The sequence below is a fragment of the Stomoxys calcitrans genome, chromosome 5 (assembly GCF_963082655.1).
Source record: "Stomoxys calcitrans chromosome 5, idStoCalc2.1, whole genome shotgun sequence".
In the NCBI taxonomy this organism is placed as follows: domain Eukaryota; kingdom Metazoa; phylum Arthropoda; class Insecta; order Diptera; family Muscidae; genus Stomoxys; species Stomoxys calcitrans.
Genome location: NC_081556.1, coordinates 37,234,932 through 37,256,419, shown reverse-complemented (window position 1 = coordinate 37,256,419; position 21,488 = coordinate 37,234,932). Strand labels below are relative to the sequence as shown.

The 21,488-nt window shown below is 33.5% G+C and overlaps 2 protein-coding genes across 3 annotated transcripts in view; one reads left to right on the top strand and one right to left on the bottom strand.

Annotated features, from left to right (window-relative positions):
• LOC106082172 (uncharacterized) overlaps window positions 1-21,488 on the bottom strand; it is a 32,419-nt gene that overhangs the window by 5,223 nt on the left and 5,708 nt on the right. Inside the window, exon 1 of one of the 2 annotated variants that reach the window (XM_013244528.2) lies at window positions 12,333-12,415. The exons of the other annotated variant lie outside the window; for it this stretch is intronic. The gene's annotated coding sequence lies outside the window, so the exon portion shown is untranslated. Of the gene's footprint in view, window positions 1-12,332; window positions 12,416-21,488 lie in introns of those variants that run through there. 2 annotated transcript variants of the gene reach the window in all.
• LOC106082171 (BTB/POZ domain-containing protein 6) lies at window positions 4,080-21,429 on the top strand. Its single transcript, XM_013244526.2, has 2 exons — window positions 4,080-4,747; window positions 20,028-21,429. The coding sequence occupies exons 1-2, from the start codon at window positions 4,745-4,747 to the stop codon at window positions 21,297-21,299; spliced, it is 1,275 nt and encodes a 424-aa protein (XP_013099980.1). The 5' UTR covers window positions 4,080-4,744; the 3' UTR covers window positions 21,300-21,429.

The following is a 21,488-nucleotide window of genomic DNA, read 5'->3' as shown; positions in this document are numbered from 1 at the left end:
TGAACCTGTTTTACTGTTGTCTTAGTTTACCTTATCAACCGGCAAAATTTTTTCTGCTATCTTCTTCCCTTTGGAGTGTTTTTGTTTGGCTTATTGTAACATGTTCTACCACCACCAACACCAACGACTATAATGACTGCTTTTCAAAGGAATCTTCTTTTGCAACATTTGAGGCAATGGGCTGGGCGGGCATTTTAAACTTGTGGTTTAACTGTTGGCCAGAAACTGTTAGTTATTTTTAGAACAAAAGATGGCCCAAAGCATCTGAGGCTGATGAACCGATGCACCATTCCACCGTCAAGCGCACAGAAGACCGACCAAGAGGAATAGTTGGTGGATGTTTAGATACGAAGAACTTAATATGAGTTATCAGTACGCATGGTGACTGTATGAACTCTTATTCATAAGCAGAAAATATCGCATGTTTGTTTCCAATGAGACCATAAGAATGAAAATATAGAGTTGCCAAGTTTCATTTTGACAAAATTTCCTATAGACATGGAATTTTGATAAAATTTCTTTCCTATAGGAAACTTTGACAAAATTTCTTATGGGAAAGAAATTTTGACAAAATTTCCTATAGGAAAGAAATTTTGACAAAATTTCCTATAGGAAAGAAATTTTAACAAACTTTCCTTAGCAAAGAAATTTTGACAAAATTTCCGTAAGCAATGAAATTTTGACAAAAATTTCCTTTTGAAATGAAATTTTGACAAAATTTCCTTTAGCAAAGAAATTTTAACAAAATTTCCTTAAACAAAGAAATTTTTACAAAAATTCCTTAAGCAAAGAAATTTTGACAAAATTTCCTTTAGCAAAGAATTTATGACCAAATTTTTAAAAAAATTAAATTTTGACAAAATTTCCTTTTGAAATTAAATTTTGACAAAATTTCCTTTAGCAAAGAAATTTTGACAAAATTTCCTATAGAAATGAAATTTTGACAAAATTTCATTTAGCAAACAAATTTTGACAAAATTTCCTATAGAAATGAAATTTTGACAAAATTTCCTATAGAAATGAAATGTTGACAAAATTTCCCATAGAAATGAAAATTTGATAAAATTTCCCATGGAAATGAAAATTTGACCAAATTTCCAATAGAAATGAAATTTTGACAAAATTTCCTATAGAAATGAAATTTTGACAAAATTTCCTATAGAAATGAAATTTTGACAAAATTTCCTATAGAAATGAAATGTTGACAAAATTTCCTATAGAAATGAAATTTTAAAAAAATTTCCTATAGAAATGAAATTTTAACAAAATTTCCCACAGAAATGAAATTTTGACAAAATTTCCCACAGAAATGAAATCTTGACAAAATTTCCTATAGAAATGAAATTTTGACAAAATTTCTTATAGAAATTAAATTTTGACAAAATTTCCTAAGGAAATGAAAATTTTGACAAAATTTCCTATAGAAATGAAATTTTGACAAAATTTCCTATAGAAATGAAATTTTGACAAAATTTCCTTTTGCAAATGTTGTAAATTTTGACAAAATTTCCTAAAGAAATGAAATTTTTACAAAATTTCCTAAAGAATAGATATGAAATTTTGACAAAATTTCCTATAGAAATGAAATTTCCTATAGAAATGAAATTTTGACAAAATTTCCTATAGAAATGAAATTTTGACAAAATTTCCTATAGATATGAAATTTTGACAAAATTTCCTAAAGAAATGAAATTTTGACAAAATTTCCTATAGAAATGAAATTTTGACAAAATTTCCTATAGAAATGAAATGTTGACAAAATTTCCTATAGAAATGAAATTTTAAAAAAATTTCCTATAGAAATGAAATTTTAACAAAATGAAATGAAATTTTGACAAAATTTCCCACAGAAATGAAATCTTGACAAAATTTCCTATAGAAATGAAATTTTGACAAAATTTCTTATAGAAATGAAATTTTGACAAAATTTCCTAAGGAAATGAAAATTTTGACAAAATTTCCTAAGGAAATGAAATTTTGACAAAATTTCCTAAGGAAATGAAATTTTGACAAAATTTCCTATAGAAATGAAATTTTGACAAAATTTCCTATAGAAATGAAATTTTGACAAAATTTCCTTTTGCAAATGTTGTAAATTTTGACAAAATTTCCTAAAGAAATGAAATTTTTACAAAATTTCCTAAAGAATAGATATGAAATTTTGACAAAATTTCCTATAGAAATGAAATTTCCTATAGAAATGAAATTTTGACAAAATTTCCTATAGAAATGAAATTTTGACAAAATTTCCTATAGATATGAAATTTTGACAAAATTTCCTAAAGAAATGAAATTTTGAAAAAAATTCCTATAGAAATGAAATTTTTACAATATTTCCTAAAGAAATGAAATTTTGACAAAATTTCCTATAGAAATGAAATGTTGACAAAATTTCCCATAGAAATGAAATTTTGATAAAATTTCCCATGGAAATGAAAATTTGACCAAATTTCCAATAGAAATGAAATTTTGACAAAATTTCCTATAGAAATGAAATTTTGACAAAATTTCCTATAGAAATGAAATTTTGACAAAATTTCCTATAGAAATGAAATTTTAACAAAATTTCCTATAGAAATGAAATGTTGACAAAATTTCCTATAGAAATGAAATTTTAAAAAAATTTCCTATAGAAATGAAATTTTAACAAAATTTCCCACAGAAATGAAATTTTGACAAAATTTCCTATAGAAATGAAATTTTAAAAAAATTTCCTATAGAAATGAAATTTTAACAAAATTTCCCACAGAAATGAAATTTTGACAAAATTTCCCACAGAAATGAAATCTTGACAAAATTTCCTATAGAAATGAAATTTTGACAAAATTTCTTATAGAAATGAAATTTTGACAAAATTTCTTATAGAAATGAAATTTTGACAAAATTTCCTAAGGAAATGAAAATTTTGACAAAATTTCCTAAGGAAATGAAATTTTGACAAAATTTCCTATAGAAATGAAATTTTGACAAAATTTCCTATAGAAATGAAATTTTGACAAAATTTCCTATAGAAATGAAATTTTGACAAAATTTCCTATAGAAATGAAATTTTTTACAAAATTTCCTTTTGCAAATGTTGTAAATTTTGACAAAATTTCCTAAAGAAATGAAATTTTTACAAAATTTCCTAAAGAATAGATATGAAATTTTGACAAAATTTCCTATAGAAATGAAATTTTGACAAAATTTCCTATAGAAATGAAATTTTGACAAAATTTCCTATAGATATGAAATTTTGACAAAATTTCCTAAAGAAATGAAATATTGAAAAAAATTCCTATAGAAATGAAATTTTTACAATATTTCCTAAAGAAATGAAATTTTGACAAAATTTCCTTAAGCAAAGGTATTTTGACAAAATTTCCTTTTGCAAATATTGTAAATTTTGACAAAATTTCCTAAAGGAATGAAATTTTTACAAAATTTCCTAAAGAAATGAAATTTTGATAAAATTTCCTATTGCAATGAAATTTTGACAAAATTTCCTATAGAAATGAAATTTTGACAAAATTTCCTATAGAAATGAAATTTTGACAAAATTTCCTATAGAAATGAAATTTTGACAAAATTTCCTATAGATATGAAATTTTGACAAAATTTCCTATAGCAAAGAAATTTTGACAAAATTTCCTATAGAAATGAAATTTTGACAAAATTTCCTATAACAAAGAAAATTTGTCGAAATTTCTTATAAAAATGAAAATGTATTGCATACCCATATAAAAATTCTGTGTGTGAACAAAACATTCAATATTTTGTTATAACCATAACAATAACAATAATCTTGAACAGCTACACTTGCTGCCAAGCTTTAAATTTGCGAATCCTCTTTTTATATTAAACAAAAATTGCTACTCTTAGCTTCTTGATCTCTTAACTTGAATTTGACAAGTGACACGAGAGAGATAAGCCTTTCTGCCAAGCAAAAGAGAGCCAACGAGTGACACGAGAGAGATAAGCATTTCTGCCAAGCAAAAGAGAGGAGAGTCCACTTAAGAATATTTTTGACAAATACATATAAACAGCAGAATTTGCAAGATCTGACAAATGTTTGAGATACATCGAACAACTGACTATCCACCTATGGCCAGTTGTTTAGAGAGAGTCGTCGGGTATGGTGCTGCTATTAGTGCGGTTGATAAAAATCGCTTGAAACGACAAAAACAAAAGTAAATAACAAAAAAAAAAAATAGTTCTACATATACGCCAAGATCAGCTGGTATAGCTTAATCAACAACAACTAAGCGTAAATGGATTAAATATTGGTCAAGTTCAATAAACATTTTAAAAATAAGCATGCTTTCGTAGTATGTACTTGTTTTGCGCGTTTTATTCAGAAAAAATAAATACTCTCAACAAGCCGCCGTTATTGTTATTTGTCAATGTGAGAAACTACAGTAACTTCGAAAGGCATTCAAACAACAACAACAAAACAAACAAAGATGAAGATTTATTCCAACGATTGTGTCACCCCATTTCGTAAAGAAAATAATTAAATATTTTTGCTCGTGCGCATTATAATTATTTATAAATGACCATCCAAACAAAATATAAGCGTATATATACAAATAAACTGTGCTTATATACTGTATAACAGAAAAAAAAGAAAACAAAACAAATCAATTGCTCTAATATTCACAGAAGAAACCCCTACTGTTAGAGCAACTACAACGTCAACAAAAGTTTAGAAAGAAAACTAAATTATTTATTTTACACAAGATTTCAACAAATAAAACAACAAAAAATGGTGAGCTTATTTTCTTATGATTTACTATTTTTTGTGAAATAATAATTTTTTAATTTTTATTTTTAATTTTTTAATTTTTTTTTTTTATTTTTATATGAAAATACAATATTTCTTTACATAATCATTACTTACATTTTAAAAGAAAACTCATAACTTTTTGAAACCTACACCAAAATTGTCCCCAAATATTCTATGACAGTGGGGATACTTCTCTTATATCAATGAGTGACTGAAGTGCTAACCCAGTGAAAAGGGACCTCCGGTTCCGAATGAGTCCGCAAGGTATTATAATATGTAATAATACGCCTGATCCTCGACTACCTTGCCCCTTTTTGGTGTACAATATTTAGAGCTTATATATTGACGTTAGCATGGGTTCGAATCCTGGCGAGAACATCAGAAAAAAGTTTTTCAGCGGTGGTTATCCCTTCCTAATGCTAGCAACATTTGTGAGGTATTAGCCATGTAAACACTTCTCCCCAAAGAGATGTCGCACTGCGGCAAGTGGTTATCAGCGGTGGTTATCCCTTCCCAATGCTAGCAACATAAGTGAGGTATTAGCCATGTAAACACTTCTCCCCAAACAGGTGTCGCACTGCGGCAAGCCATTCGGACATGGCTATAAAAAGGAGATCCCTTATCATTGAGCTTAAACTTGAATCGGACAGCACTCATTGATATATGAGAAGTTTGCCCCTGTTTCTAAATGGAATGTTCATGGGCAAAAATTTACATTTGCACAGTGGGCCAACACTACGTATTTTGAGAAATTCGGTACACCCAGAGAAAAGTTAATACCAAACGTGCTCATTTCAGTACCATATGGTATTGGTAGTAAAGCAACACCATATGGTAACAAAGTAATACTGCATGGTAAGGATGAAATATAAAATGATTAATACCGTTTAGTACTAGCCTTATTAAGGAACTGGCATTGATTTCAATACCAATCCGTTATTGGTTTTAGTACCAATCCGTTATCGAATATTCCATTGATAATAATTGTTATCTTGCAAATATGCATTTGCAACCTAAGGGCTGAAGAAGTCAAATCGGGAGATCGGATTATATGGGAGCTATATCAGGTTCTTGACCGATTTGGACCGTACTTGGCACAACTGATGGAAGTTATAACAGAGCACTACATGCAAAATTTCACCCAAATCGGCAAAAATTTCCGGCTTGTAAGGGCTAAAGAAGTCAAATCGAGAGACCGGTTTATATGGGATCTATATCAGATTACAGACCGACTTCGCACTGTTGTTGTAAGTCATAACAGAACACCTACGTGCAGAATTTCAGCCAAATAGGACACAATTTGCGGCTTGTAAGGGCTAAAGAAGTCAAATCGGGAGATCGGTTTATATGGGAGCTATATCAGGTTATAGACCGATTTGGGACGTACTTGCCACAGTTGTTGGGAGTCATAACAGAACACTATCTGCAAAATTTTTGCCAAATCGGACAAAAATTGCGGCTTGTAAGGACTCCAGAAGTCAAATAGGGAGATTGGCTTGTATGGGAACTACATCAGGTTAAAGACCGATTCGGACCGTACTTTGATTTCAGTCAAATCCGGCTTAAATTGCGGCTTCCAGGGGCTCAAGAAGTCAAATAGGGAGATCGATTTATAAACCGATATGGCTCATTTGCAATCCCCAACGACCTACATCAATATTAGGTATCTGCGCAAAAATTCAAGCGGCTGGGTTTACGGGTTCGACCGCTATCGTGATTTCGACAGACGGACGGACATCAAGAGACGATCAAGAATATATACTTTATTGGGTCATAGACGAATATTTCGAGGTGTTACAAACGGAATGACTAGATTAGTATGCCCCCCTCCTATGGTGAAGGGTATAAAAAGGCTTTTTCTTTACCCTACATGCGATTGCATGTAAAATTTGTGTATCCTTGTTTGATTTAACAAAACAATTGTCATATGCTTGTATGCTATTTTCTGTAGTGTAGTGTCAATAATATTTGTTATACAGCGGTCAAAAAAAGTATTCATCATTCAATGTTTTTTTTTTTAATAAGTCTACAAAAGACAATTGGAATAAAAACATATTAAACTAATGATGCAGTAGTGCTTGTGTGATATATATGTACACAATTTCATTGTTTTTAAAGAAAAAAATAGTATTTATTGGAACAAAAAGGGCCATTTTACATCTGAACACAAAAAATTAAACAAAAAAAGTATTCATAATTAATACTTTGTTATTCGACCACCGCGTCTTATAACTTCTTTTAAACGGTTTGACATCGATTGGACTAATTTAGCGGTTATATTTTGGTCTATATTAGTCCATTCCTCCATTATCACCTGTTGCATTTGACTCTTGCTCGAAAAATTGCGCGTTCTCAATTTGCGTTCGAGATGTTCCCAAAGATTTTCAATTGGGTTCAAGTCGGGACTTTGAGGAGGAGTTTTAATGACTTTGGGGCAGTTATACAGCATCCACATCTTGGTATTTAAAGCAGAATGTTTGGGGTCATTATCTTGATAATATTGAAAGTTATTACCAAGCCCAAGTTTTACAGCACTATCTTTTAAATTCCTCTTTAAAATGTCAATGTAATACTTATGATCCATTACTCCATTAATAATTTCAAGATTTCCCGCTCCTGAAGCCGCCATACACCCCCAAACCATTAAACCACCTCCACCATGTTTTACAGTAGCAACTGTGTTTCGTTCTTCAAGCTCTGTATTTGGTTTTCTGTACACTATGACCTTTCCATCGCACCCAAAAAGATTAAACTTGCTCTCGTCTGCAAAAATGACTGTTTTCCAAAATGATTCGGGCTGTTTTACATACATTTTTGCGAAGTTTAGCCTTTTCACTCGGTTTATTTTATTTATAAAGGGCTTCTTACGTGCAGTTCTTCCTCTGTAACTATGCCTTTTGAGTGTATTTCGAATTGTTTGTGTAGTAACTTCCTTCCCTAAATATTCCATAGTGTTTTTACGAAGAATGGTCGCATTTGTTTTCGGAGTTTTCTGAACTTGCCGCACTAGCCAACGCACATCTCCAACTGAAAGTGCTTTTGGTCGACCAGATCTTGGTTTATTGTCAACAGTTTTCGTTTCTGTCCACTTTCTGATGATGGATTGTATAGTAGATCGTGGTCTATTTAATATTTCACTGATAGTTTTTTGAGTTAAACCATTCCTGTGGTGTTTTATTATCAAAACTTTTGCCTCATCAGAAACCTCGTTTTGCTTACGACCCATTTTGACAAAAACTATATTTTCAATGAAATTAAATATTTGCTGTCAAGGGCAAAGCCTCCTTTACTAAACAAAACAGAAAAGGGGGATTCCCAAATAATATTTGAATTTGACTTTGATGATAGCACATCAATGATGAATACTTTTTTTGTTCTGTTTTTGGTGTTATTATATAAAATTGCATTTTTTGCGCTAATTAAATTTATTTTTTGAATTTATTTTAAAACATATTACGAAAAATAAACTATTGCATAAAACTGCATTATTTGTTTACTTTAAATTTTCTTCAATTGCCCAAAATAAGTGAATTTATTATCAATTTTGCTAATGATGAATACTTTTTTTGACCGCTGTATGTCATCATAAACAAATTTCACAATTCAAATTTGTGATTACTAATTACTTTAAATTCTGCGAATATCGTACTTTTAGATAAGCTCTATAGAATCAATAATGATTAATTCAAGCAAAGCTTAATAATTGTTAAAAATTCTTAGGCATACGATATACAATTATGCATATACTAATCAAATTTTAACCTATGTATACTTCCTCTTTGCTTGCTCGAAATAATGCATGCATACAATCTATCTATCCAAGGGCTTGGTAATGACTTTCATTCATACTGTCAATGAAAGCCACAAAGTTGCGGATCATTTAACAATTAAGGTGAACATCTTTGAAAAATATTGCAGTTGCGAGAAAAAAAATCTCTAAGGCAGTAAGCAGAAAATCAATTCACTCTATGGCACACCCATCAAGAGCGGTTTAGCTGTGAAAGCAGACAGTCCAGAAAAAAATATTTTTTGATTTAGATTAGAAATATAAATTTTATTTGTTTAAATTATTTAAATTTTATTTTGTCAAATTTTGTTGAATAGAAATTTTTTTCAAAATTTGTCAAAAATTTTAATTCTCGAAAAAAAAATTATTTCTATAGAAAATGTTGTCAACATTTTATTACTCAAAACAATTTTTTATTTATTTAAAAAATTGAGTCCAAATTTTATTTCTATAGAAAATTTTGTGAACATTTTATTTCTAAGGAGAATTCAAAATTGTATTTTTATAGGAATTTTTTTTATAAAATTTTTTTAAAGTTTAATTCCAATGGAAAATTTTGTTAAAATTTAATTGCCATAGGAAATTTTGTCAACATTTCATTTCTATAGAAAATTTTGTCAATAAATTATTTTTAAACCAAACTTCCTATGAACATTCCATTAAGGAACAGTTGATACTTCTCTCATATCAGTGAATGCAGTCCGATTAAAGTTAAGGTTCAATGGTAAGGGGCCTATTTTTTATGCCGAGTCAAAACGGCGTGACGCATAGCGACACCACTTGGTAGAGCAGTTTTAACATGGCCGGATACCTCACAAATGTAGCATTAATAAGGGGATAACTACCGCTCTTTAGTTCACGCCGGGATTTGAAACCAGACATTCGTAGTCATAGGCGAACATGCTAACCTCTGCGCCACGATGGCCTAATTAATAATTTCTATAGAAAATTAAGTCAAAATTTTATTACTATGGAAAATTTTGTCAAAATTTTATTTCTATGCAAAACTTTGTCAAAATAGTACGATCTAACACTGCACGGAAGCTGGACATTGAGAAGCTGCAAACACAACTGATGGCAGCGGCATACTTCACTCGACTGACCCAACTGCTTGATGCAAGCACTCCTTGTTCCGATGATATAATGGCGCAGTGGCAAACTATTGCCCACTTCATGGAAAATGCCGCCAAGAAACCCATGGTATGACCAAGAGTGTCGAGATGCTACTGAGTCCAAGAATGCGGTATATAGAACAGATGAAGGAGAGATATCAGGAGAAAAGGAGAGAGGAGAAGCGTCTAGTCCACAGAAAGAAAAAGGAAATGGAAAGGCGCAGTGGCAAACTATTGCCCACTCCATGGAAAATGCCGCCAAGAAACCCATGGTATGACCAAGAGTGTCGAGATGCTACTGAATCCAAGAATGCGGTATATAGAACAGATGAAGGAGAGATATCAGGAGAAAAGGAGAGAGGAGAAGCGTCTAGTCCGCAGAAAGAAAAAGGAAATGGAAAGACGTGAGTGTGAGCGAATTGAGATGTACAGGAGTCAGAATGAAGACCGGAAATTTTACCAAAGAATTAAACCTCAAACCGATGGCTTTGGTGCAGGCACATGCTCCTGCAGAGACACAGAAGGAAAAACTGGTAACTGATACAGATAGTGTGCTGAGGATATGGAAAGAACATTTTACTCAACGTTGGCGGCGAAGAGGATACCACAGAACCAATCGATGATGATGGTATCGAATGTTTAACTCCTAGTCAGAATGAGGTCCAAGTAGCAGTGACCCGATTAAAGAACAACAAGGCAGCAGGAGCCGACAGGTTACCCGCTGAACTATTTAAGACTGGAGGCGACACTCTGATAAGGCGTATGCATCAGCTTATATGCGCAATCTGGCTGGAAGAACGCATACCCGATGGCGGGAACCTCAGCATACTATGTCCCGTACACAAAAAAGGAGACAAGACGGAATGTGCCAACTATAAAGGAATAAGTCACCTCCCCATCGCATACAAGATACTCCCGTGCGTACTGTGTGAAAGAATAAAACCTAAAGTCAATGAGATAATTGGGTCCTATCAATGGGGCTTTAGACTTGGTAAATCCACCCTGGACCAGATATTCACACTGCGCCAAATCCTGGAAAAGACAAAGACAAGAACAAAGCCGCTTTCGATACTCCTTTATGTTCAAAGGTATTTCAAGCCATGTCTGAGTTTGGCATCCCTGCAAAATTAATAAGACTCTGCAGGAGCCTATCGTGTGATCTCTTTAATATCCTGTTGGAGAAGATTATACGAAATGCAGATGTAAATAGATGGATGGTTTCAACTCCAAAAACTCCTTGTACAACCGAGCAGATAAAGAAATTGGGGAAAGTTGGGAACCACAACTTTGAGATAGTCAGTAACTTTATGTACCTCGGCACCGCCGTAACCGAAACGAATGACAGCAGTTTTGAGATAAAGCAAAGGATAATACAGGCAAACAGATGTTACTTTGGACTAAGTAAACAGTTTAGAAACAAGGCCACCTCTCGACTGACGAAGATGACACTATACAAAACACTGATACTACTCGCGCTGTTATATGCTTCTGAAGCATGCGTACTTGTGAAAACAGTTGAGGCAGTGCTTGGAGTATTTGAGAGAAAGATTCTTCGTAAAATATATGAATCAGTTTGCGTTAAAGGAGAATATAGGCGACGTATGAACCACGAGCTGTATGACGATGATAGCATATTTACACGCATCCAAATACAAAGGCTGCGTTGGCTGGGTCATGTTGTCAGAATGGATGAAGAAGCTCCAGCAAAGAAATCTTTTGAAGGCAAACACGGTGGTACACGCAAACCGGGAAGACGAAAAGCCCGATGAAAAGATCAAGTGGTTGGAGACACCTCTAAACTTGGTTTCAGGGATTTTAGAATGGGCCCAGAAGATTGAAGCGCTTGGAATGCTATTCTACGTTCGGTTAGTGGAAAAAATGTTCTGTCATAGCCAAAGTAAAGTAAGGTATTTTTTGGGATTTTTTTTTTAATTTATTTGAATAGAAAATTTTGTCAAAATATTATTTCTATAAAAAATGTTTTTAAAATTTAATTTCTTTAGACAATTTTGTCAAAATTTTATTTCTATAAAAAATTTTGTTCCAGTATTGTTGACCTTTTTTGATTTGGATAATTGCCCGCTGTCGACAATTAACCGAGCAGCAACTCATTACATTCCTTGAGAGCGGTTTTGGCGGAGTCAACGAAAATATTCCGTAGAAATATTTATTTCTACGGAACATTTTGTTACATTTTTATTTCTATACGGGCTGTTTGATCATGTCAAATTAGTTTGCTATATTTCAGCTTATTACAGAAACAAGCATCTCTTGACCTTTTGTGAGATCAAGGTTATTATGCTTTTTATCTTTACGTTAAAAGTTCATATAATTTACATTCATGACATTCACTTTCACCAAAAAAAGTGAAAGTTAAATAAATTTGCAAAAATCCATTTAATTTATTGAAATCCCATAAAGTTTGTATATTAAAACTGAGAAAAATAAACAAAAAAAAATGTTTTATGATTGAAGCAAATGTACTCCTAATTTAAAACAATTTAAACGTCAAATCAAACGAAAACATGTCAATGGCAATTGCTTGGCCATAAATGAACAATATGGTCACCTTACCTTAAAAATATCAATTACTGAATAATGCATTCTCTCCCCCACTCCCACTACACTCATTCTCACTCTCTTTCATTCTCACGCTCTAATGGTGTACCTCAATGAACTTCATAATCCAGTTATATTTGTATGTGGTTTTCAAACACTGAAGGCGCACAATACTTCATACTTAACACAAACATAATCGTATGAACAACACTCTCACACTCTCATGGCGGCAGTCAATGCAAATTTCTCAAGAAATGTTTACCTTATTTTTACTAAACTTGCCATTTGCGTATTTTTAATAATGTATTATTTATTATTACTGTGAACCCGCAATTATTGTGGGTTTTATTTTGATTTTAAAATTCGTTATTGCTGCGCCAGTGTGAGTGTGTGAGTGTCTGAGTTAAGACCTAGAATTTGTTTTGTCATTGTTATTAACCATGGTGAGAGACAAGACTATAATTTTGTTTTTGTTTCTCTATTGTTGTACCGGCTATATTCTAAATTTGATTTTCGCAAAGCATAATTGATAAGAACGAAAAATAAACAAGGGTGAAAAAAATTGGTAAATAAACAAAAGATATTGTAATGTGAGTTGCCAAATATATTAAAAAAAATTACACTTGAAGATATGTTGTACAGCAGGCCGCAGTTGTTGGTTTGTTGTTGTAATTTTAGAGTCTATGTTCTAAGCTTATATACCTGAAAAGGTAAGCCATGAACAAATTGAAATTTTTGGCATTTTCAATTTAAAAATTATTTGATTCAATCAATCAAGCTGCCATCTAAACCAATCTCCTAATAGGACTTCTTAAGCCTATAGAGGATGCAATTCTTAACCGATTTGGCTGAATTTTGCTAAGTGGCTTCTACTATGATCTCCAACATCCAAACCAAGTATGGCCCCAATCTGTCCATAACCTGATATAGCTATCATAGCATAGCAATTCTTATCCATTATCCTTGTTTTACCAATAAAGAGATACCGCGCAAAGAACTTTGCAAATGCGATCCATGGTGGAGGGTAGTAAGATTTGGCCCATTCGAACTTATCACACTTTTACTTGTTCTTATTATATTTCTATAAAATTTTTTTGGGACATCCTATTATATTTAAGAAATAATTCAATGTCTACGTTTCTGTAGTTTTCATGTTGGCTATACCATTTGAATACCAAAGTAGCGCCGATTTAACTCACGTGTTTCGAAAAAGATCAACCACTCAAACATACTCGTATTTTGTATGCTTTTTCATCAATTGTTTTTTATTCCTAACATGCTGTACGTCTATGTACACCTACCATGACGAAAATTCAATAGAACCAACATAGCATCAACAGGTTTTTGTTGATCATGAATGGGTGCCATTGAAGTTTAAGAAAAAAAATCAAAAGTACGCGTACGTTACACCTAATGAAAATGAGTTGGCCAATAAATTTAATTGGATTTTTTTTTTTCATACACTTGAAGTGCAAAATTTACTTCCTATATTCACACAATAATGTAGAAAAATTACTTCATTTTACAATGTTAACTATGAAAATCTTCTAAGTACAGCGGTCAAAAAAAGTATTCATCATTCAATGTTTTTTTTTAATAAGTCTACAAAAGACAATTGGAATAAAAACATATTAAACTAATGATGCAGTAGTGCTTGTGTGATATATATGTACACAATTTCATTGTTTTTAAAGAAAAAAATAGTATTTATTGGAACAAAAAGGGCCATTTTACAGCTGAACACAAAAAATTAAACAAAAAAAGTATTCATCATTGCAAAAAAACAAAAAAATAAATAACATAATTTAAAAAAATTAATACTTTGTTATTCGACCACCGCGTCTTATAACTTCTTTTAAACGGTTTGACATCGATTGGACTAATTTAGCGGTTATATTTTGGTCTATATTAGTCCATTCCTCCATTATCACCTGTTGCATTTGACTCTTGCTCGAAAAATTGCGCGTTCTCAATTTGCGTTCGAGATGTTCCCAAAGATGTTCAATTGGGTTCAAGTCGGGACTTTGAGGAGGAGTTTTAATGACTTTGGGGCAGTTATACAGCATCCACATCTTGGTATTTAAAGCAGAATGTTTGGGGTCATTATCTTGATAATATTGAAAGTTATTACCAAGCCCAAGTTTTACAGCACTATCTTTTAAATTCCTCTTTAAAATGTCAATGTAATACTTATGATCCATTACTCCATTAATAATTTCAAGATTTCCCTCTCCTGAAGCCGCCATACACCCCCAAACCATTAAACCACCTCCACCATGTTTTACAGTAGCAACTGTGTTTCGTTCTTCAAGCTCTGTATTTGGTTTTCTGTACACTATGACCTTTCCATCGCACCCAAAAAGATTAAACTTGCTCTCGTCTGCAAAAATGACTGTTTTCCAAAATGATTCGGGCTGTTTTACATACATTTTTGCGAAGTTTAGCCTTTTCACTCGGTTTATTTTATTTATAAAGGGCTTCTTACGTGCAGTTCTTCCTCTGTAACTATGCCTTTTGAGTGTATTTCGAATTGTTTGTGTAGTAACTTCCTTCCCTAAATATTCCATAGTGTTTTTACGAAGAATGGTCGCATTTGTCTTCGGAGTTTTCTGAACTTGCCGCACTAGCCAACGCACATCTCCAACTGAAAGTGCTTTTGGTCGACCAGATCTTGGTTTATTGTCAACAGTTTTCGTTTCTGTCCACTTTCTGATGATGGATTGTATAGTAGATCGTGGTCTATTTAATATTTCACTGATAGTTTTTTGAGTTAAACCATTCCTGTGGTGTTTTATTATCAAAACTTTTACCTCATCAGAAACCTCGTTTTGCTTACGACCCATTTTGACAAAAACTATATTTTCAATGAAATTAAATATTTGCTGTCAAGGGCAAAGCCTCCTTTACTAAATAAAACAGAAAAGGGGGATTCCCAAATAATATTTGAATTTGACTTTGATGATAGCACATCAATGATGAATACTTTTTTTGTTCTGTTTTTGGTGTTATTATATAAAATTGCATTTTTTGCGCTAATTAAATTTATTTTTTGAATTTATTTTAAAACATATTACGAAAAATAAACTATTGCATAAAACTGCATTATTTGTTTACTTTAAATTTTCTTCAATTACCCAAAATAAGTGAATTCATTATCAATTTTGCTAATGATGAATACTTTTTTTGAACGCTGTAGTTGAGACAATCATCATGACATTGTTTTTCGGCTTCAAAAATCCAAAGCACCTACAGCGGTCAAAAAAAGTATTCATCATTAGCAAAATTGATAATAAATTCACTTATTTTGGGTAATTGAAGAAAATTTAAAGTAAACAAATAATGCAGTTTTATGCAATAGTTTATTTTTCGTAATATGTTTTAAAATAAATTCAAAAAATAAATTTAATTAGCGCAAAAAATGCAATTTTATATAATAACACCAAAAACAGAACAAAAAAAGTATTCATCATTGATGTGCTATCATCAAAGTCAAATTCAAATATTATTTGGGAATCCCCCTTTTCTGTTTTGTTTAGTAAAGGAGGCTTTGCCCTTGACAGCAAATATTTAATTTCATTGAAAATATAGTTTTTGTCAAAATGGGTCGTAAGCAAAACGAGGTTTCTGATGAGGCAAAAGTTTTGATAATAAAACACCACAGGAATGGTTTAACTCAAAAAACTATCAGTGAAATATTAAATAGACCACGATCTACTATACAATCCATCATCAGAAAGTGGACAGAAACGAAAACTGTTGACAATAAACCAAGATCTGGTCGACCAAAAGCACTTTCAGTTGGAGATGTGCGTTGGCTAGTGCGGCAAGTTCAGAAAACTCCGAAGACAAATGCGACCATTCTTCGTAAAAACACTATGGAATATTTAGGGAAGGAAGTTACTACACAAACAATTCGAAATACACTCAAAAGGCATAGTTACAGAGGAAGAACTGCACGTAAGAAGCCCTTTATAAATAAAATAAACCGAGTGAAAAGGCTAAACTTCGCAAAAATGTATGTAAAACAGCCCGAATCATTTTGGAAAACAGTCATTTTTGCAGACGAGAGCAAGTTTAATCTTTTTGGGTGCGATGGAAAGGTCATAGTGTACAGAAAACCAAATACAGAGCTTGAAGAACGAAACACAGTTGCTACTGTAAAACATGGTGGAGGTGGTTTAATGGTTTGGGGGTGTATGGCGGCTTCAGGAGCGGGAAATCTTGAAATTATTAATGGAGTAATGGATCATAAGTATTACATTGACATTTTAAAGAGGAATTTAAAAGATAGTGCTGTAAAATTTGGGCTTGGTAATAACTTTCAATATTATCAAGATAATGACCCCAAACATTCTGCTTTAAATACCAAGATGTGGATGCTGTATAACTGCCCCAAAGTCATTAAAACTCCTCCTCAAAGTCCCGACTTGAACCCAATTGAACATCTTTGGGAACATCTCGAACGCAAATTGAGAACGCGCAATTTTTCGAGCAAGAGTCAAATGCAACAGGTGATAATGGAGGAATGGACTAATATAGACCAAAATATAACCGCTAAATTAGTCCAATCGATGTCAAACCGTTTAAAAGAAGTTATAAGACGCGGTGGTCGAATAACAAAGTATTAATTATGAATACTTTTTTTGTTTAATTTTTTGTGTTCAGCTGTAAAATGGCCCTTTTTGTTCCAATAAATACTATTTTTTTCTTTAAAAACAATGAAATTGTGTACATATATATCACACAAGCACTACTGCATCATTAGTTTAATATGTTTTTATTCCAATTGTCTTTTGTAGACTTATTAAAAAAAACATTGAATGATGAATACTTTTTTTGACCGCTGTATATATTAGATGTGATGTTAAAACTATTTGTTTGAGAAAAAGCCTTTTAAGCATAATAGAAAATTTCCCCTTTGGTGAACATTTGCACGATAGTCGATCTCCAGCTAATACGAACATCTGAAAACGACTACTACATACAAGTCGACTACTACATAAACCAGAACCAATCTTCCGAGGGAACAATCCTCCTCCAAATTAAAAAATATCTTTTCCACCAGACTCGATGTTTCTCTTTTATCTCTTAAATTTAACTTCAGACTCCGCGTCTCTTATTTGGTTTCGCCCCTTTTTTCAGACTCTGACTCTTGACTCTTTGGTTGGGTTTAGACCGGGGATGGAAAAGTCAGTACTTTAGTACTTTTTTCCACCCACAGAGTAGCGTGGTACCCCCGATCCAATCCTTAGACCAGTCCTTAGAGACTAGATAAACCATATGCTAAGGAACAGGTGGATAAACTGTGTGTCCCATGGCATAAATATAAGGGCGAAAGTGGCACAAGGCACGCCACAGGTGGCCATTTTATCGCCACTCCTATGGGTGACCATCATAAATGACCTATTACGGATGCTGACTGAGGAGGGAATTTAATCTGTCTGCTACGCAAACGATATTATAATACTTCTAGGGGGTAAGGATCCGAACGAGCAATGCAGAAGGGCCGAAAGGGTCTTGCATATGGCATATGAGGTCTCAATGTTAACCCAGAGAAGACTGAAATATGCTTGTTCACGAGGAAGACGAAGATGGCCCAATTTAACGCACCACGTTTCCTCAATAATACGATTTCGATATCTGACAAGGTCAAATACATAGGAGTGATCTTGAGAAGGCACACAGATGTTGGAAATGGAGCCTGATTCCAAATATAGTCCACGGGATCTACAGGAGCGTGATTAGAACAATACTTACTTACGCCTCAGTAGTTTGGTGGACTGCTGAGGCGTAAGGTTCAGGGAACGTGTTGTCTTGGCATAGTCGGAGCGATGAGGACCACGCCTACTAGGACACTGGAGACTATTTTAAATATCCGACCCATTGACATACAAATTAAGTGTGAGGCAGCCACTGTGGCTATGAGACTTAAGGCGATGGGAGAATGGATTGTGGATGGGAGCAGCTCATACCATTGTGGTATAATCGAGGCGACGATAGGAAACCTGGAAGGGAAGACGTTTCCGATCGGATACCTGAGATGAATCTTGAAGTCGGCACTGTGCCGAAGGCAGCAGTGCCTCGGACTCTTGACGGAACCCTAGTATTGCCATCTGGAAGATCATGTTACACGGATGGATCAAAGCTAGAGGACAGAGTGGTTCTGGGGTTCTATATTAAGAACCCAGGGACTGAGATCTGTTTTAGACTGCCTGATCGTAATACGGTCTGGCAGGCGGAGATCTGGGTGATCACGGAATGCGTCAAGTGGTGTGTTGCTAACGCGAGGACTATTACCAAAAAGGAAGTAAGAAGGAGGTCAGTATAGCTATTGGTATCATAACGGGGGGTAAAATCGGTGCGGCAAGTGATAGCATGTGTGGGGCATGCGGGAAAGATGATGAGACGTTGGAGCGTTTCCTTTGTCATTGCACGGCTTTCGCGTCCAACAGATACCGGCACTTAGGTGGGGACACAATACCAGACATGAACCAAATTAGGGGATTCGTATTGAAAACAATTAAGGATTTTGTAAGTAGCACGGAATTCCTAGCTTAAAATTTTCTTTAAAGAGGTTATTTTATGGTTTTTAGAGAGCAAAACAAGCCGATTACTGGCTTAGATGTATGCCCATAGTGGCATGGGGTGGAGTAATATATGCACCCTCTTTTCAATCTAACCTAAACTGTCTCCATTAAAAAATGTTTTTTAATGGGGCATTATCAGTTCATATTTAGAGAAAAAATCCTTATGTACGGTTCGCCTTATATGACCTTCGCCTATATATAAGAGTATCACTACCTTTCTTTCTCTTGCTTCTCTTACTCTCACCACTAATACTCCCACCTATGGCTTTGCATTCACACCCATAACGGAGCCAATGACAAATAAAAACAACAGCACGTACTGTGTTTAAGCTTCTTCTTCTTTTATCGAAAATAAATTCCTAATTTTCTTGGCTTTTCTTTAAGAAAATTTATTTTCATATATATTCGTCGCTTCTCTGGAAAAATTAATTTTGATTGATGTCAATTTCATTAAAATGGCCATAATACATAGCACAAAATCACAATTTGTTTCACTTACTCTCACCACTAATGCTCCCACACATGGCTTTGGATTTACACCCATACCGAATGCTTTAGAAAAAACCAACAACAATTTGGTGTGTTTATGCTTCTTCTACTTTTATTGAAAATTAATTCCTCATTTGCATGGCTTTTCTTTGGGGAAAATTTATTTTCATATATATTCTTCGCTTCACTGGAAAAATATCTTTTGATTGATTTCAATGTCATTAAAATCCATTCTGCCGTTTGGCCGTAATATGTACCACATAATCGCCTTTTTAAAACCCTTGGCCGTTTAATAATATGTGTATATGTTGATGATGACCCAATTTTCCCAAAATATACTCCATATTAAATGTAGCACACAATTTTTACGACCTCTGCTTCTATGCTAAACTGGCTATATAATGCAAAACTTCGTTATAGATCGCATTATCATATTAACGGAGTTATATGATAATATGAAGTAGACTTATTGGAAACTATTTATATTTAATTTATAGAATCATTTGAAACTTGTTTTGATTTGAGAATTTGTTATAGCCACAGACATGGGGCATAAGACGAGCCTTCTTTTTTTGTTATGCTTAAGGGCTAGTTTTTACTGAATATTCATGATCATTAGTTATATACACACGTGTTTTTAGAATATTCTTAAAGTTTATAGGCACTTTTTTGTATTTAAAAAAATATATATATTTTAACCTTTTCCCTCTCTCTCACTTTCTTTGCAGATGGCCTCAACCCCTTTGGCAGTTTGTACAAAACCGAAATTTCTTATAGAAAATTTCAAAAAATCTTCAGATATTCTTAGCTCTCTGTCCATGCGTTACGAACAACTGCTGGCAAGTGAGAAATACTACGATTGTGTTTTTCTCATTGGCGAACATGAGGTGCGATGTCATAAGTTGATCTTGGCCACTGCCAGCCCTGTATTTGAGGCCATGTTCTATGGTCCCATTAGTGAGAAACAGAATATCATTGAGATTCTCGATATGAGCTATGACATATTCAAACTTATGATTGTCTACATCTATAAAGGATTACTGGACTTTTGCGCCTTGACACTGGAGGAGACTATTGAGCTGTACTATGGAGCAGAGAAATATCTGCTCAATGAACTTAAACTGGAATGTTTGGATGCCATACAATTGAAATTGCGCTTCTCCAATATATTGGCTGCCTTGGAGTTGAGCATTTGTCTGGATCTAAGTAGTCTTTTGAGCATCTGTTTTAATTTCTTTACACGTTGCTGTTTGAAAGAAGCCCAATTTGTGGCCCATTTGAAAACGCATTACTATCATGTCTCCAAGGATTGCATAAAGACCATAATATCCATGTGCAAAGAACAAATACCAGCCCAAAACTTGCTGTGGTTCATTTACGAGTGGTGCCAGCAGGAATGTGAGGAAATGGGCCTAAAACAAACCGAATGCTCGACCATTATCGAGGATCTCAATCTGAAGGATAGCGAAGCCGAACTCAAGCACATGGACAATGACAACAAGACAAAGCTCAAGCCCCAGTATTCACAGTCCTTGGAAAGATGTTACTACAAGGCTTGTAGACCCTTCACTGTTGACTATGACAACTGTGAGTGGGCAACTTGCATTAAATCCAACCGCTTTATCTCCCTGCAAGGTTTAACGCTACACAGTCGTTTGACTCCCCATCTGACGCGTTTCAGTATACCCAGTGATTATTTGGAGAACATGATCATAGAAATTACAGCCCCCACTCATGATGACTCGCTAATGTGGAGCCATACAGTCAGCAAACAATTGACCAAATACAATTGCGATGTCAATGTGAAATGGGCCGAGGGTATTGTGCTGTCGCCGGACATAGAGTACCAGATAAAGCTCTTGTGGCATCCCTCTCAAAGCCAAGGTGCCGAATATCCCTGCTCGTTATTTTCTAGCCAAGTCGAGGGCATACAATTTCGAGATTTGGTTACACATAGCGGTAGTCTAATTAAGGGTATACATTTTGTAAACCTAGTCTAAGCTAATATTTCAAGGGCTTTGAGGGGAACAAAAGTAGCATGCATTGAAAGACCCAGGACTAGCATACCTTCTTAGTAATAATAATGAAAATATAAATAAAAATAATTTCTACTATCTATTTAAATTAAAAAAAAATCGTTTTTATCTCTTTTTTCCCCTATTAGCGTTCGTGTAAAAAAAGTTCATTAA